This window comes from Odontesthes bonariensis, chromosome 9 (genome assembly GCF_027942865.1).
Source record: "Odontesthes bonariensis isolate fOdoBon6 chromosome 9, fOdoBon6.hap1, whole genome shotgun sequence".
In the NCBI taxonomy this organism is placed as follows: Eukaryota; Metazoa; Chordata; class Actinopteri; order Atheriniformes; family Atherinopsidae; genus Odontesthes; species Odontesthes bonariensis.
Genome location: NC_134514.1, coordinates 35,211,051 through 35,230,238, shown reverse-complemented (window position 1 = coordinate 35,230,238; position 19,188 = coordinate 35,211,051). Strand labels below are relative to the sequence as shown.

General features: G+C 41.1%; 1 protein-coding gene across 13 annotated transcripts in view; it reads left to right on the top strand.

Annotated features, from left to right (window-relative positions):
- Positions 1-19,188, top strand: part of phldb1b (pleckstrin homology-like domain, family B, member 1b) — a 127,439-nt gene that overhangs the window by 47,175 nt on the left and 61,076 nt on the right. For all 13 annotated transcript variants that reach the window (XM_075474128.1, XM_075474123.1, XM_075474122.1 and 10 more), the window contains one exon: positions 17,919-18,044. In XM_075474128.1, the coding sequence (XP_075330243.1) occupies positions 17,919-18,044 (126 nt within the window). The remainder of the gene's footprint in view (positions 1-17,918; positions 18,045-19,188) is intronic.

Genomic DNA, 19,188 nt, shown 5'->3' with positions numbered 1-19,188 from the left:
GTTATTCCTGGTTGCTAGTGTGAGCTAACTGGGGCTGATGACTGGAAGAGAATACAACTTCCATTCCATCTGCTTATTCTGAGGTCTCTTCAGGAGTTCTGGTAACGTTAGGTTTTCAAACCCAGGACCTTCCTACTGCTCTTACAAGTGCTGCCACTCTTTCTCCATCACCAGTGCTGCTAAGCATCTGCTATCTGTGACACATTGTGTTGACCCTCATTGTAAAGAAAGGATGTGAGGAGTCAGAGAGAAGCCCCCCTCCTCTGCAAACACTCATCAGGCTCCTGTGAGAGTGATGTGACTCCCAGCAGGCCCCGGGCACAGGTCAGATATTGGGGACCACAGGGGCATGAAGTTGGCAGCAGCTGGTGGACCTGTGCTGAGTCAGTGTGCACCGGGTGTTCCTGCTTGTTGTTATTGACACAGTCTGAGTGTACATCCTCTTACTGCTGCGAGGTCAAAGGAACATCTCCAAATGACTCTGCGATTAAATACTACAAATATACCAGCGGCTTGTTCGGAATTCCCCGCTCCATATGAATGAGTCTATAGTACAGTGGTTTTCAAAGTGGGGGCCAGGGGGCGCTAGGGGGGCCTCAGAAAATTGGAGTGAAGATGAGAAAAAAATGCAAAAATAAAAAAATAGAATTAAATTATTTTTAAACATCATTTTCAAAAATTGTCACATTTTTTTAATCAGTATTGTAAAATACAATTTATAATAATATATCATATCGAAATGTTATTTGCCATGCTTGTCTTTCTGATTGGCTGCCAGTCAAAACATGGTAGACCTGGCGGTTTGCGCCTGTTCTGAAGCTGCTCTGCTCCTCAAGCTAGCGTGTAGCTAGCTAGCCAAAATGGACAGATTTTTGACTTGTAAGAGACCGAAAGAACTGGCTGACTAAAATCAGAAAGTATCAGTAAGAGGCAGCATACATTAAGTTTGGCTTTACAGCCATACAGAAAAATGGCCACGATTGCCTGAAATGCGTCCTCTGTCTGGAGACCCTCTCAAATGAGTGTTCAAAACCTTCGAAACTTCAGCGTCACTTGATACAAAAACATCCGCCAGAGTCCGAAAAAACGGTTGACTTCTTCAGACGTAAAGAAGAGCATTTAGTCAGGCTGCATTCACACGGCAAGCTACTGTCCGTGAAGAAAAGAAAGAAAATACGTTCTAAAAGTTGATTTTTTTTTAACATATTTTGTAGCATTGTCTGTGGTTTGCAAAGGGGGTCCCCGGCCAGAAGCTAATACTGTTTGGGGGGCCTTGGCATGGAAACGTTTGGGAACTCCTGCTATAGTACATACTGGTTGTATGTACTTTAAGCCCCGTTTCCACTATGCAGTCTGGTACGGTTCGCTTATTTCAGTGTATCCATTACCACGAAAGCGTACCGGTCCCATTGTACCCATTAGCATTTTTGGAACCCTTCTGCTTGGGGTACCGAGCACACAGTACCGGTTCCAGGCTCTGCTCTCCGGTGTTGGTGAGGAGGCTGTGCAGCGGGAACTCGATGGCGCTGTGCCAGACCAAAAAGTTTTCCAGCAGATTGCCGCAAAAATGTCAGAGAGTGGTTTCAACCGGACCCCGAGTCAGTGTGGCATTAAGCTGAAGAAGCTTGGAGGTGGTTCGAAATTATGGACGTTATTTGTTATTTGCTGTTATTGGCTATTTACGCTTCGGCACACACTCCGCCCACCCCTGAGGGTCCCCTTTGTACAGTGGGAACGCAAAGCTGACCCCAAAGCGACCCGACCCGTACCGTACCGCTCCGAACTGACCCGTACTGATACGAAGTGACCCGAACTGTACTGACAGTGGAAACGAGGCTATAGTATCATGAATGTAGGCACCGTCTGAATAGGCAGACTTGCGTGCTGTGTTTCATCTCCTATAATATTCACAGCTTGTCTTCAAGTTCTACTATTAGTCTTATTTTACCTCGATTCTCACCAACTCTGGCCATTTTTATTTATGATTAAATCCCTAAAGTTGAAGGAAAGGGACAAAAAAAACATTTTATGTTAATAATAGGACAGCGAAACACCTGTAGCTAAGGTCACAGTTGGTGTTCCTTCAAATGTGAAGCAGGTAAGGGGAGAATTCCATTCAGTATTGGAAAATTAATTTAAGGCCCCGATGCCCTGCATCGTTTTAGAATTTTAAATGTAACACAAGTAAGCCATTTTTTCTAACCCGATTTGAAATGTGCAAATCTATTTTGATCAATTTTATTTGAAGCACAACATGCAGGCACGCTGAACATTAAACAAGAGACAAAGAAAAGTTGTATCGTATCAATGCATGCAGCCGCAAAGCCAGGCTTCAAAATGAACTGTTGTCACATCCGTATGGGGGGAAATCTACGCAGATTGGTCCACTCTGAGCTACAGTTCACAGCTAAACCTGTAGATCACAAGGTGGCCATCTGCCTCTGGGAGCGTGTTCAACAACGGGGGTTTGTCTGTCGTTGTTCTGACATAAATAAAGCGAAGGAGGTGGATGGGTGGTGGGGGTGGGGAAGCAGAAAACATCTGTTCAGATGAGCTGTAATCTGCCACTACCATGTTGTTGTGATGAGCGTCCAGTGGAGACAGCAGCTGACGACCTGCTCGAGGAAGCATCTGGTATGTGGACACGGTGAGCAGTGGGATCTGATTATGACAAGTGTTGTAAAGTTGACACGTTACAGGGGGTACATCTCAGGCTACGGCTACACGAAAACGTTTTTCACTGTAAACGATACTTTTTCTTATCGTTTGGCTGTCGCGGCCACACGGAGCCGGCGTTCCCACTACCCCAAAACGATAGTTTTTGAGAACGGGTTCCAGAGTGGGAAGATTTGGAAACGGTGTCGTTTCGTTTCCATTGTTACAGCGAAAACGTTTCTGCGTCAGTCACATGGCTAACGCAGTGACGTATACACATACGTCAGTGACCAGAACAAAAAGCGGCTTCCATTCAAAATCCGGAAGAAGAAGACAAGACAACAAGGACAGACAGCGATCATCATGGACCCCACAACATTGATAGCAGCACTGCTGCAGACACTGCTAACTACAGCGGCGTTGTTGAAGGAACGTGAGCTTCGCGCTGGTGGAAGTAGGGGCGTACACGCAAGCGCATTGCTTCTTCTATTGTTCTGGTGTAACCGGTGGGGGTGGCTTACAGCGCACCTAGAGGTGTTTCGTGTGTACTGCATCGTTTCATCGTTTTTCATCATTTTCGTCTGGACCTGAGTCTTTACAGCAGCGTTGCCGTATGGCCGCAATAATTTTCGTACCCGTTTTCAAAAAAACCCTCGTTTCGTTTTCGTGTAGCCGTAGCCTCAGTCTTTGTAAAGCACAGCTTAAAGTTGTCTGGTGGCTCTGAGGGAAGTAACCAGATGCTTTTTGTGAAATGTTGGAATCAATCTCGGAATTTTAGTACTTGATCCCATGTAGGAGATAAAAATCTGGATGTCTCAGCTTTTAAATATGTTATTTATAGAAATATAAATTTAAGTACACCGAAAATGCTGACTTATTGATTTGTTCCACGTGCTATATAATCTTTACAGTTTATAAGATGGGTATGACACTGCCTACTTCCTGGATTTTTGCATGTGACCTATCCTCAAATCAAATTAGCTGCACAACTTAAACTGGAAAGCATGTGTTTGGAGCTGTTGGCCAGGAGCAACTTGTGGCATTTTGCTGGCGTCAGACTTGTTCCAGTGTATCATCACTTTTTCCAAGTTATTCCTTCCAATCTTTCATTTGTTTGGGTGATTATCTCCCACATGATGGGAATGCAAGGTTAGACCTCCACAGCCTCCTCCTCCTGTGTGTGGCTCTGTGTTCTCCTTTCAGACCAGCCCCATATCTTCCTCTGGTATGTGTGTCTGTGTGTGACACCCTCTGGCTTGGCGAAAAGCAGTCATTGATTAACTGGTGGGTTTGACTCACTGGCCTTTACTCAGGCTGTAAAGCAGCTCAGCTTTCCATAGCAACTGTTAGCCATAGTTGTGGGCATCTCTTTGTCTTCACATCCTCCAAACACTTCATTGATGTCCCATGCTGGTGGTTTGGTGGTGGCACATTTGCTTGTTGTGCATTACAGTAAAATCACAATTTTCCTCAGAGTGGACTTTTCCTCAGAATGGCCCCCTAATACTCTAACACTGATTGGCCCGAGTGGTTCCATAGGAATACTGAAAGCGGTTTACAATCATTATGCTCGTCAGCCACAAGTCACAGTTGTATTGTATCACATTAGGTTTTTTTTTATTTTTTTTTACATAGAGACATTTTCTTTTTTGCCTTTCAATCTGGATAATGAATATTCATCCATCCATTTCTATACCTGCTTAATCAAACTCAAGGGGGCTGAAGCCTATCCCAGCTGTCATTGGGTGAGAGGTGGGATACATCCTGGACAGGTCGCCAGTCTATCACAGGGCCACATAGAGACAAACAACCATGCATACACTCACTCTGTTTTAGAGTCGCCAATTATCCTGGAGGACACATGCATGGCAGTGGGAGGAAGCTAGAGTACCTGGAGAGAACCCACACATACACAGGGAGAACCAGGAACCCCTCTTGGTGCTAACCACCACACTACTGTGCAGCCCTGGATAATGAATATCTCCTACGTAATGGAAAAAATACTCCAAAAAAACACACTCCAAAAAAAAAAAAAAAAGGTCACCACCTGGATTTAACTAAGCAAATAGGTAAGAGCCTCCCATTGGATAATTAATGCATGGATGGTTACGTATCAGCAGACAACAAGTTATTTAACCCTAACTGATGCAGTGAGTAGCTTCTCATTTCTTAAACAAGCATGTCGGAAGACTCATCCTGTGGTCGTGGAAAAGATGTTAATCTGTTTCAGGTCAAATTATTGGCATGCATCAAGGAAGGAAAACATCTAAGGAGATTGCTGAAATGACTAAAATTGGGTTAAGAACTGTCCAACGCTTTATTAAAAACTGGAAGGATAGTGGGGAACCATCATCTTCGAGGAATAAATGTGGTCCGAAAAAAATCTTGAATGATCATGATTGGCGATCACTTTGGTGAAATAAAATCATAAAAAAACAACAGAACTCACGGCTATGTTGAATTGTGAAAGTAAGAGTACTTCCACCACACGTACAATGCAAAGGGAACTCAAGGGACTGGGACTAAACAGGTGTGTAGCCTTAAGAAAACTACTTATCAGTGTGACAAATCGGAAAAAAAGGCTTCAATTTGCTAAGGAGCTTAAAGATAAGGCTCCGGAGCTATGGAAGAAAGTCATGTGGTCTGATGAGTCCAGATTTACCCTGTTCCAGAGTGATGGTCACATCAGGGTAAGAAGAGAGGCAGCTGAATGATGCACCTATCATGCCTAATGCCTACCGTACAAGGCTGTGGGGGCAGTGCTATGATTTGGGGTTGCTGCAGTTGGTCAGGTCTAGGTTCAGCAACTTTATGTGCCCAAAGAATGAGGTCAGCTGACTACCAGAATATACTCAATGACCATGTTATTCCATCAGTGGACTTTCCTCAGACTCTGCCTCCTCAATGGAGGACATGCTAGCCGTATAGGAGATCCTCAAAGTGCTCCTTCTACCACCCCACAATATCCTCAGTTTAGGTAAGCAGATCTCCACCCACATCACGTACAACCTGGGACGGACCCTGCTTTCTCTTTGAGTTCTCGAATGGTTTGCCAAACCACCTTCGAGGCCAACAGACAGTCATTCTCCATGGCCTCACTGAATTCCTCTCATACCTGAGTTTTAGGCCACAGCTCATGGAAGCTGCATCTGCAGTGAAGGTCCTGAACATGTGCCATTCAGATTCCATGTCCCCAACCTGTCTGTTTAGTGCATATGCTCAAACAACAGTCAGAACCTTCCCTCCTACGACTTAGCTGAGCCTGAGTGAGCCTTGGCTCCTGGGGCCAGGTCCCTTTTCTAGGCGAGGTGACTTGTTTACTCTTGTGCCGTCCATAGAGGTCTATGAATCACTCATCGTCTAAATAAAAAATAAGTAATTGATTTTAAGGTCATAAAAGAATAACGATTAATTAACACATTGAATACCGGCGGTTTTTACAGAATTATGTCGTAGAATCCCAGCGTTCTAAACAATTCTTTTGACGTTTTTTGTACAGTCACAGCATATTATGTGATAGGGCCACTGAAACATGTTATGGCTCGTTTGAAAGCTGAGACTTTAAACTCTTTGTGGGTCAAAACTGCGTGTCTCTAGGTGCCGCCATTAGCGAGCTATACTTAGCTAAACCAAGGCGGGTATCCACCAAAATCAACAACAAACTGAGATATAGGGGCTTTTGTGAAACGTGCGCTCTTTCAGCCTGTCGCACTTTAGATACTTACATATCCGGGTCAGAGGATTTGCGTCGTGTCGCATGTTGCAAAGCTAACCTGTTCATAAGACCGCCTCCTTAGACTTGTCGCGTGTCTTCTTCTCCTTCTTGTTGTTGTTTATGTTACTTTACCGCCACCCTCTGGAAACCGACACGTGCGATTGGACAAAATGCGGAAATGCACAACAATCAATGCAGCGTTATCAAAACTGTTCTTGAGTTGACGCAAAGCCATTGGCGTAATGATCAAAATGTCCAGATGATGACACCAGTTTTTGACTGCCATCTATGTCAGTTCTGTTCATCACATAATTACAAAAATCACACAGAATGTGCATTAGAATGTATAGATTCAGAATCCATAAAAAAAACGTAAAAATGTATTTTTACCATGTGGGAGCCAACGCATGGGCAGTAAAAACGTAGTTTTACGTGACTTGGGAGTCAATGTGTTAAGAAAGTTAAAGTTTCTAAATATGTAATTTTTTTTTTTACTTTAAGAATAACCTGCTGCTCTGTTTGCTACTGAAAGAGGACCACAGGTTTTTAGATTTTGGAGAAACGTTGCTATCTTGACTTGGTCTGCATCCTTTCTGTACGACAGTATGTCCTTCTCTAATCCACTTGGCTGTTCTTCAGTTTTATCTGAGAGTGGGGTTATGGTGTCCTTGTCGGAAAGTGATGATCTTTACAGTATGCGTCCTCTTCATTCCTGATTTCATAACATGAAAAGCTCTGTGCACATAAATGGGTTGCTAACATGACCTAATAAAAAACACATTCCTTGTTTGTGTCGGGCTGTTTTCTTGGTGGGAGTCATACAGGATGCAGAGTGCAGCTGAAAACTGCTGTTCTTGCAGTAATACTCAGAGTGCACTCAGAGTGATGAAACCATTGATGGAACAGTTGCCTCGGGAGAGTCACTCAATGAGATTGTTTCCTTGAGACGGAACACTTTTCTCCTCAGACTGGTCAATCTAAATGATTAGCTGGTGTTTTTTTTATGCCTAAACTCGTCTCCTCCCCCTTTTGACACCCCTGTCAGTTTTTGTCCTGAATGACTTAATGGATTTGCTTTCATGAAGGCTGAAATGCATCACATTTTCCTTCTGGAGAGACTTGGAAGCTCAGCCCTTGATTAAGTTTCTACCGCAGCTTGATTTGCTGAGCTCAGCCGTTAAGGAAAGTGATCCTGAGATGTTTGTGAACTGTTGGTTCTTGGAAGAATACCGACATGCTTACCCAGGGTCAGTGGGTTCTTTTGAAGGAGGGAGGAAAAGAGAAAAAGATTTAGAAGTACTGGTGTGTTTTGAATAACTAAAGCCGACATAGTCATGTCAGATTTTAAACTTTAGTAATGCACAAGACACAATGTACTGATTGAAATCCTTGCTAATGAACTGTCTCTGAGTGGTTGACAAAGGTAAGCGACGTATGTTATTTTAACAATGAACGGGACACACTTCAGTGCTGTTAACCAGTGAAGTTCAACATAAATTGGGTGGAACATTCAGTTAAAACCTGTAGTTTTAGGTCAGAGATGCTTTTGATTGACAGAAATTAATTCCATTGCCACTTGATCCACCATAATATAAATTAGGGCTGTAGCTATCGAATCTTTTTGTAGTCGCGTAATCTACAGATTATTCCATCGAGTAATCGAATAAAAAAATTATTTTGCGTTTTTAAACATTAAGTCAGTTAACATCAATGGATACGTTATCTTGTGTCGGCGACGCTTGGTGAACTACATTAACAACTGGATACTTACGGTTCAGATGTTGAATCATGGACATCTTGCTGTTGTGGTACGCCAGTTCTACTTTGCAGTAGACCATGTGTCTACAAGGTGCAATGTGCACCTTGTTGTCGTCTTTTTTTTAAGTGTGAAATGATCCCAAACTTTGGACATTTTCTGCCGTTTACAGACTGTTTCTTGGCTCTTCGCCATCGCGCCAACTGAATTCTGAATGCAACATGCTCTAGTGGTGTGCTTCCTCAGAAACAATGATCCCTGCGTCATAGGAATTTAACGAAGTCTCGAGGTAGAATTTTTGCCTTGAGGTTTTTTTTGTAATTGAGTTACTCGGAACTCGAGGAATTGTTTCAGCCCTAATATAAATCATTATTCATAACATTTAATGCTGTTATTTCTCAGGTAAATTAGGCTCCTATAGAGCAGTCATCCTCGGCTATTTTTCTCTTCCTTTATTTATTTATTTTTTCCTCAAATGTTTTTTTTCAGGCAATTTTTCCTTTAATGACAGGTTAGTGGAGAGAGACGGGAATGGGGGGAGAAAGACTGGGGTAAGGACACGCAGCAAAAATTGCCACAGTCAGGACTCGAACTGTCGATCACTGGCATGCCAAAATGGGATGTGCTTCTTACTACCTGACCACTGAGCAAGAAGTATAATTTATTCTAATGATAGGAATTCCTTCTAACCAGGTCACAGTAAGTTTTTATTCAAAACTAACACAAGATCTTCAAAGGCAATTTTAGATGAGAAAACAAGTTTTTGGCATCCAGTTATATTTTTTAATATAATATAATAATATAGTTATTTCCTATTTTCTAAATGTTGTCCAAACAAAGGGGCACCGCACACGTAGAAAAAAAAAAAGGCATGTCCTCAGTCCCTGTAATGACAGTTGGACAATTTCATGAATGGTAAGAAATTATGGTTATAAATTATTTGAATTTCCAACGAACCAATAATATTATTGTCAGATTGGTTACGTTTATTGATGTGGGAGTTAATTAGACAAGGCCTAGCCATGCCTTGTCTGGTCAGTGCTATGCTATAACAGATTTTTTTGACTTTCTAAACACTAAAGGAATGTAAAACTATTTTTGTATTTTCTTTTTTATGTATTGCAAAAATAAATGGTAACATAAAAAAAGAAGAGCTAATAAAGTGACAAAAAGGAATGTTATATTCCATCTGAGATGTTAAACAGCTTAAAAAAATGACTCTTAATTTTTTTAACCAAATTTGTGTTTTATAATTTTTACGCTTTATGAGAAGTTTCTCAAAGCAAAATTTGAAGATGCATTAATCTGTATAAACTTTCTGAATATGCTCTGTGTGACGTTTGCTGGTTTACTGTTTTGGAGATGTTCTGATTCTGTCATCTGATTATGAAGTTGTCAACGTTGTTTAGGTCTTTACACTTAATGCTGTTAAATAATAGTTAAAAGAAGCAACTGGTCGCTTTTCATCTGATTTGTTCCAGACCTTGACATGCACCGTTCTGATAAGATGCTTCAGCAGTAAGAGGTCATTGTGTTTTGGTTCGTTGCTGCAGCTTTGACAGTGTTTTAATCACATTTAACTGCTCCAAAGTGGCTAAAAATCTCTTAATGTGGCTTTAATATGCAGAAATACAGAAAAAGGAGATCTGTGTCCTGATTTTTATGTCGTCAAACTATCAATTTTAGCATAAAGTCATTAGACATAACTTGAACCTGTAGAGCTTAATTGGATAAAATTCCATTTAGTTGTTTTCTACTTGTCTTAAATCTCCTTCATTTTTCATTTACCAATGCTACAGCTTGTTGAAAGTATAGAAACATAATTTCCAAATGCCAAATAGACCACCCTCCCTGCTGCAGGGGAAGTTCATCACCAGAGAGCTCACCTTCCTGCCCTCCCGGGTTCATATTTCCATGGCATCCCACCGTAGATGACAGATGAGTGGCAAAAACAGTTTGATGCTGGTATTGACATTTTGGTTGTGTAGTGGTATCTGACAGAATATCCTTAAAATAATTGACAGCTAGGAGCTTTCTTAGTGATGGTAATTATATGTGAGCTTGTGTTTTGCCCATAAAGACAGAACCATGTTCAGCAACATGTAGACATGTTCGAAAAACAGACTCATCCCAAGCGTTTTTAACTTAAAGGCCTTCTTACCTAAACAAAGATTTTAGTGGTTTGGTTCATTTCTTTGCATGGTTAGGTTTCGGCATATCTCTGATCTCATTAACTGGCCCACCCAGCACTCTGTTTTATATGAGAAAGGCATGTCTGCAACAGATCTCTTCAGTGCTCGAGATAAGATGAGAAAAGCCAGACTTTTAGGGTGGGGTCTGGTGTTTGTGACTAGAAACAGATGCTCGTTCCATAAACTGACAGTTGAGATGAGCTGTGGATAAGCTCCTGTCTTGTTCGCTCCATCTTGAAGATTTTACTAGGCCACCTTAAAAATGCTGTTAAAGTTGGAAATGTGCCAGGTAGACTATCTGTCATTCCTGTTCATGGCTGTGTATGGACCAAGTGCTTCCAATAAATTACCTTTCAGTTTCTTTAATTCCAAAATGAAGCAGAGCAGTTTCCCTGTGTCAACACTATGTAGCTGCTGCATAATGCATATCTGCATGATTTATGAGCCTGACAACCCCCCCCCCCCCCCCCCCACCCCACCGCCTCTCCAGTGAATATGATACATGGTCTGTTTAGAGCATTGCCATATCACTGACTCATTCCACCTGAATAAATGTTCCTCCTCTCACTGGACCATAAATCTGCACTTATTTGTGAGTTCTGTTGTCTCCCTCCTCACAGAAGTGTGTTTCCTCACAGCAGGAGTGGCTGAACAGTGTTGTAAAGGCCAAAAATGGACTTTCAAATTAACATTTGAGTGAAAGCTGCCAAATTAATAATAAAAATATCACCCCAGCTTTGATTTGTGTTTCAGTTGTACAGTGGGAAGCCATTTATTAAAGTTCAGTTTCTGTGTATTAATCACTTGTTTACCAAGAAAATGTCATAATATCTTGGTGAAAAGTATAAAAAAGAAAAAAGGGTCACAACTTGAGACTGTTACATGTGGAGATATACTTTTGGACTGGAGATGATAAAGAAAACCAAATCCCCCATCTATATTGTTGAATTAAAACAAATAACTGAAGAAGTAATTGTTCAGTTTGTATGTCTGATGAATGTGTTTGTTCATGGCCTCTGCTTTCTTGTGTGTGCAAGTGTATGTGATGTTAATTTTGTCATCTTCACACATCTTGGAATCCATCAACGTGTGGCTGCAGCCCACAAACTCGAAACTACGCAGAATGTATCTACTACAAGCACGCTGACCATGCACACAGCTGGATCAACAGCCCATTCAAAATCCTGATTACAGTAACACACTTAAAGACGACCACAGAGCATCAAACTGGATTCTTGTTCTAACGAGAAACTTTGCAAGGAGATTCCACACCTTTACATGTTGTCCATGCCTCTATGGTTCTTTGTTAAGAGTACAAACACACACACACAGTGTTAAAGGGATAGTTCGCCTCTTTTGACATGAAGCTGTATGACATCCCATATTAGCAATATCATTTATTAAATTTGACATACCCCCTGCTGCGTCCTGTGAGCAGAGTTCCAGCCTCGTTTTGGCATTGACGAAGGTAGTCCGGCTAGTTGGCTGGGGCCACAAAAATTAAGCGTTTTGCTTCTCAAAACAATATGCGTTCAAAAGAAGAGTAATACATTTGCATCACAAAATCGTTCTCCAGGAAAAAGTCAGACCCTGCTGAAATAACTGTCTCTGGTTTTAAAGTATTTTTTGTGACTCATCTCCTTCAATGACATATGAAGGTAGATTACGGAGGAATCTGAATTTTTTAGCATCCACATGCAGTGAACTCTATCCTGTGACTAAATAGTCAGTGACCATTACATCCTGTTCATTTGTAGACCAGTGTGGTACAGCAGTGTTGAACGGTGCACCACGAGCATGTGTTTGAGTGTTACTGAATCATGTGTTCTGTTTTGCCGAGTCATCACGTGTTCATCCCTTGCCCCCCCCCGACCCCCCCCACCACCACCACCATCAGAGACCACACAAAAGCATACGCTCCTGCACACACACGGAGGGGCTGCAGGGTCAGGCTTCCTTGGGGGCAGCAGAGAAGTCAGTGAGTGAGTATCAGCTGCCAGTAGCAGTTTGTGCCAAGAGGAGAAGGGAGAAGAGGACAGGGGTCTTTCCTCATCTGCCTCCTCTGCACCACTGCAGCCAGGCTGTCCACTCCAAGACCACGCTGAAACATGCCGCCTGCGCAGGGGACGATTTACATTAGTCCCAGGTATTCAGTGTATTGCAGTTGTTCATGAAGTCTCACATGCATGCAGTCAACATCTGCAGGACTCTTCATTCCGATGGGGCATATTTGTTGAATTTTTTTTTTTTTTCATATTATTATTTTTTGGGGGCTTTTTATGCCTTTAAGGCGAGACACGGCAGGCAAAAACAAGGATTTTTCATGCTGTGGTCAATTTTGAGATTTTGGGCCAGTCTACTCCTTCAATATGTGTTCTTTCAACCTGCTATAAAGATTTTTTATTCAATTTTAGTATTACTAAGGGCCTGACCATTTATTCCGTTTTTGAACAATTGTTTCCAATACAAATTTATTGAATTCCTCTATTTAAATCTTTAAATGCTGTTTTCTCAAAATCAGTTTTTTGTCCTTATTTTTCCAGTATCAATATCTCAGCCTATGGAGCACCTACTAACACCAAACTTTCCAGTTATACACTTAACAGTATTCCAAAGATATTTACAGAAGGATTTGTTGATAAATCATTCCTGGCCTGATTTATGTGACATTGTAAAAAAAAAAATATGGCGAAAATCAATGTTTTTTCTGACTGCTATGAGCTCAATAGTCTCGTACTTTTCTGAAGCTTTTCTCAAACACTGACGATTTGAGCAAGCTGCTAAGAGCAACATGCAGACATGCTAACAATGACAAAAATAAATGTGCTGTTGCTTACTAGCAATATTTACCGTGTTCATACCAAAGTTTAATCCATGGGGAAGTGCCTGCAGGATGCTTCAGAGTGTCACTCTACAACATCTTCATCAAGGTTCCAAAATCATCTTGCATAATCTTGATGAATTTCATAAATATATTTGTTGTAGACTGCTGCATTTAATTTAATGCAGAAAAATCATTTCATTTATCTACGCTTGCCTAAGTTTAAAAAAAAAAGAAGATATATGAAGTCCCAAACTACCATCAGATAGGTTTTCTGTTTGGTAGACCTGCTTCGTAAGAGTGAGTCAATGTGCCACAGAGCCATCACCGATTCCTCCTGCTCAGAATGAGCAAAGAGTCTGTTGGTACAGACTCAGGTACATGCTGGCTTTTAGACACACCACTATATTCTGTGGAAGTACCTTCACAGTGGAGCTCATGCTCAGTCAGGGGTATGAGTGTGTGCTGTGAGTCAGGGGAGTGGAGGTAGGAGAGCGCAGCTGGCAGAATCCAGAGGAAACAGGAGATGGGTGAAGGAGTTGAATGACTGTTGAAGAGGAGAGCATGGAGAGTCTGATGTGAGGCTGATGTGGCTCCGCAGACCGCAGTATTAGCATCGTGATGACTACTTTTAAAAGTCCCATTCAGCATGTTTTTGTTTTTCCTTTTCATGGCCAAGTATCGTCAAATAATTTGAACTGTGGAAAGTACCGACCAAAATGATGTATAATAATCTCTAGAGGGAATGCTGATGGAAATTTTCATAAGCAGCCTCTGTACTGTGCTATGCTCATACATTCTGAAGGTGGAAAAAAAGACTAATGCTAATAAGCAAAACGCTGCCCTTAGACTTCTCATACAGGCATGTGGGATTTGCTGGACCAGTGTTTAAGTGGTATTGAGCACCACTGCTGTACTTAAAAGCACAAGGACCAGCATTTTTTTTTTTTTTTAATGTTTTGTACAATGATTGATTACACTGTTTCAGAAATAATCTCCTTAAATACTGACATACTTTGCACAAGTAATGGGTGTAAAAAAGATGTAGAGCTTGGTTTGATTAGTTGCCGTAGACATGATATAAAAACATAGCAACTGACAAAACCCAACGAGCAGGTAAAGGGGAAGTTTGTCATCATGTTCATGCATTTGGCAGACACTTTTATCCAAAGCAACTTACAGGTAGGGGAAGGGGGTCTTGCCTAAGGACCCCTACTGGAGGTAATACCTTTCATGCAGGGGATTTGAACTAGTGATGGGAAGTTCGGCTCTTTTCCGAGAGCCGGCTCTTTTGACTCGGCTCCCAAAGAAGAGCCGGCTCTTTCGACTCCCGAACGGCTCTTTATTTAGAATCTTTTGTAGCCTATATTTTACCTTAACTTTGCAAAAAAAAAAATCATGGTTTATGTGTTGAAAACCCTTTTGCTTTCAGTGTTTTTATGAGAGACCTTATAATTGCCTAATTCTTTGCATTTATTCTGTGACAAAACCACTTTTACATTTGTTTATTTCAATTAAACTTTTTTATTGCACAAATTAACAATAAACTTCAAACAAATCCACAGAACAGAACTAAACTCAAGCTAACATTAATAATGTCCTCAATTAAACTTTTTTATTGGACAAATGAACCAAAAAATTTCAAACAAATCCATAGAACAGAACCAAAACCAGAACCAAACTCCTTAATTCTCACGTGAATACCGCATGCTGGTTGCCATGCTGGCCAATCATAACAAAGCTAACCAGAGCTGGGACTTGGAGTCGGCTCTCACTTGATGCGAGCCGGCTCTTCTGATTCACTACAAAGAGCCGGCTCTCAGAGCTGATGCTTGTGCGCATGACCCATCACTAATTTGAACCCAGGTCACCTACATGAAAGGTGTCAATCATCACTACACTATCCAAACTCATCATTTTCCAAACTTTTTCAAAAGCTCCCTTCTTTTCTCACTCAGCAGAACAAACACAGAAAAGTCTACAATTTTAGCAAAAGTGAGCAAAACAACAAGTTAAGAATAAAAACCTTTTAAAACTTACAACTTCTTTTCTTTTGTGGTGCATTATGCAGCGCTGATTTTTGCCAACAAAGTGTCCCAAAGTGATAGGGGTGGAGGCAAAGATGGCTTTTTACACAAAAAAAGGATCAAATCTGTTTCCTCTACCTCATCAGAGCTTTTTATGCTGTGCCTCAACTTTTTTTGCATGTCTGGGTTATTCGTCTGCTGTGATATGTCAGCCTCTGGCAGCTTAAGGATCTAACAATTAGTTTTTGTTCCTGCTGGCCTGCATATTGACACCACTCATCAAACAGAGTAAACACCTGTTCTTCATCTCACCCACAGCTCATGATCAATCAGACCTTTTTTCTGAGGCTGTCAGTGTACGTCTATTCATAATAAAAGGGCATCTGACTTTGCTGTACTTAATCACAGCCAACTGTGTGATGGAGAAGGTTCTGCCTTTATCTCAGGCCTGACGGCAGGAAGGGATCTTATCTCAGCCTTGCCCTGTAGACTTTACCTTTCCCTTGTAATCTCAGTGGGACACAATAGGGCTATATTGAGAAAGCTATAAAGGAGCGTTTGCTTATCTGTCACCGAGCTCAAGGCACATTAAAATGCTGATTAATTACGTGCATGAGCTCAGTGACATTTCAAATCGGACGGTAAGTGGATTGGATTGATATTACCATAGCGACTCGGTGTGTTAGGTCCATTGAGCTTTTTCATGGAAGTGAATGTAAGGCTGAACAGTAAGCAGGGATAAGCAGTGCCTGTTTTATAGCTACAGAACACAGTAGAGACACCATTAACCAACAGCAACAATGGCACAAAATCTTTATTCTTTATTTATAACAGTTGGGGAACAGGAGTGGATAGAACCAACAAACCACCAGATGAACACCATCTTTTAACTTTGAAATAGTGGCAGGATAGCTGTGTGCTTCAGAATATATGTAACCAGTGCATTTCAAAGTAGCAGTTAAATATGTCTCAACATCATTTCTTAAAGGGATAGTTCGCCTCTTTTGACATGAAGCTGTATGACATCCCATTCTAGCAATATCATTTATGAACATTGACTTACCCCCTGCTGCGTCCTGTGAGCTGAGTTCCAGGCGAGTTTTGGCATTGATGAAGGTAGTCCGGCTAGTTGGCTGGGGCCACAAAAATAAAGTGTTTTGCTTCTCAAAACAATATGCGTTCAAAAGAGTAATACATTTGCATCACAAAATCGTTCTCCAGGAAAAAGTCAGACCTCACAATCGCTTGGCACTATTTTCTCTCTCCCGTCGTATCACTGCCTGCTGTGTAGACCATGCAGACCGAAGTGCAGACCGAGAGCAGTCCCCTGCTTCCGAGCAGTAAACATCGTAACAGGCGCGGCTGTCGGCAGGTGGCAATCACGGAGTGATACAAGGGAGAAGAAAATGAAGAAAATGTTCAGAAATAATATTTCTAGTATGGGATGTCATACAGCTTCATGTCAAAAGAGGCAAACTATCCCTTTAAGCCAGGTAGGGTCTGCTGTTTCAAGTTGTAACTAACATTTAAGGTGTTTAACAATAGATATGAATATATGAAACATCAATATTTGTCGTTGTCTGCAGAGTGAGGGCCCATCTTTATTATCTGAAAACGCTGCATGTGACATCATCAGCTAAATTGTTGCCAAGCTACAAAAATATCACCCCAGGTCATTCGTGGTAATCTCTGAAGATTTCAGACACATTTCCTTCTCTACTACACTCCAACTTCCCAAAAGTCTGTCTGATTTTTACTTTACTCCACTCTTTTAACTATCTAAAACAGTGGCAGCAATAAAATGTTCCTTTTGGGATTCTTTATTTTTTTTACGCATTTATATTATGTTTTTTATATAATTGTATTTTCTATATATTTTTTTGGCCCCAGTTACTAAACATCTGATCAAATCTAACGTTTGATAAACTGAATCTCCTTTGAATTGTAAAGTTTGTTATTTTAAAAGAGTCGGTCTGTCTTCACTTTGTTTACTCTGGCCACCAAAGTCCCATTTTTAGTCTTATCTGCTTAATTGGATGCGTTTCCCGTGGACGGACGACATCAGGGTGAGGCTCATCAGATTATTCGTCTGTGTAAACCAAAAGGCTTTCATTTAGTGAGAGAGGTATTTATTTTACTAGAGCGTTTAGCTTATTAAAGAAAAAAATGACTCTTCTGATACACCCTATGGCTTCCCAGGAAGGACTGACTTTGGTCCAAAAAAGTCACACAGTCTGGACTCATCAGACCCCTTTCACCTTTATCCAACATCCCATACTAGCAATATTATTTATGAACATTTTCTTACCCTCTGCTGCGTCCTGTGAGCCGAGTTCCAGCCTCGTTTTGGTGTTGATGAAGGTAGTCTAGTTGGAAGAAGGCTAGTTGGCTGGGGCCACAAAAATAAAGCGTTTTGCTTCTCAAAACAATAAGCGTTCAAAAGAGTAATACATTTGCATCACAAAATCGTTCATCCAGAAAAAAGTCAGACCTCACAATTACTCTTTTGAATGCTTATTGTTTTATTTGCTTGGCAGTATATCAATTTGTATGCATTACTTTATGCTAAAACTAACATTGAGTATTTAAATGGAATCTGTATGTGTCGTCAATTTTCAGTTTAAAGATAAGTTGAACCATACTTTACACTTTAAGTGTAATTCCTTTAAACTTAATGAATTCTTTTTTTTCCCCATCGTTCCTGAAATCCCATGGAATACAATAATATAAAGACATTTGTGCTTCTTTCCAGGCTGTATGCTGTGTTTTGGCCAGTCAGCCTTTTTTCGCTTCAATCACCCCGAGGAAGCCTTAAGGATGAAGAGCATGATGCCCCAGGGAGGAAATATCCCCAGAGGAGACTACACACTATGTGCAGGTAATGTGAGGTGCTCATTAAGCTATATCTGCGACTGTAGCTTCTGTCTGCTTTCACTCAGCAGTGTGAGCCCGAAAGGTCATGTCATTTCTTCTTTCCTTCACAAACACAGCTCACTGTGAATGATAACACACCAGCCTTCTGTCCCCGAAATAATAACTCTAAGAGTATTAAGGCCTAAAAAAGAACATTTCCTTCCTGAAATTCCAGTTTCAGCTTGATGAATGGGCCAGATTGTTAGAAGCCAGTGGAGTAGTAACAGCAGGGCTGTGTATTTTACAGGTGGCTGTTTGTACAGCTCTGAACTTTAGGCATTTTTCCTTTTTGTGACCTATCATGGGTGAAGAAAGTGTAGCAGTTTGGTGACGCACAATACTGTGCCAATACATGGCTATAGAAAGTCCCCGAGCATGCACTGCACCTCAATTTGCATTCCTGTATTGAAGGTGTTTGACTGCCTTTATCATTGCTGTATAAGCTCTTTATCCATTTGAAGAATAAACTGGGACGGTTTCAATTCATTTTCAACTTTGACTCAAGAACTATTATACTGGTACTGGAAACCTTTTGCTTTTAAACACTGAAATGTTGATTTTTTTTTTTTCTTTTTTAAATACAAAAAAAATACATCAGTTGCTCATTATACCTGTTTGTAGTTATTTTACAAGACCTCTGTTGTTAGTATAAGCCTTTAAAATGCAGTCTCTGAATGGTACCCAGCTGGGACCTGGAGCTGGAGTTTTCACTATGCATGTTTTATGAGCATCTCATTTCTCTGTGTCTCCAGGCAAAGTTTTCAGCTACTTGTGTTTGAGTATGTTTCTGCTTGTGTGTGTGATCTGAGTCTTCGTCCTAACAGACACAGAAATTGTAAGCATACCTTCTTCTTGGCCAGCTCCACTGCCAGAGAGCTGTCACAGCATCTTATTATTTCCCCTTCCACAGTTGAAGCTGCCTGCCACAAGGGGATAAGTTTAGCACACAGACATGCTGCCTGCTGCAGACTTCCTGAACCAGTAATGAAAGCCTTCCGTTGTTTTGAAATATACCAATTATACATTCCTGCGTTGCATTCAGATGAGGACTGCTTATAACACTCCCATGATAAACAGAGCATATCAGTCATATCAGAAAGCAAAGACTT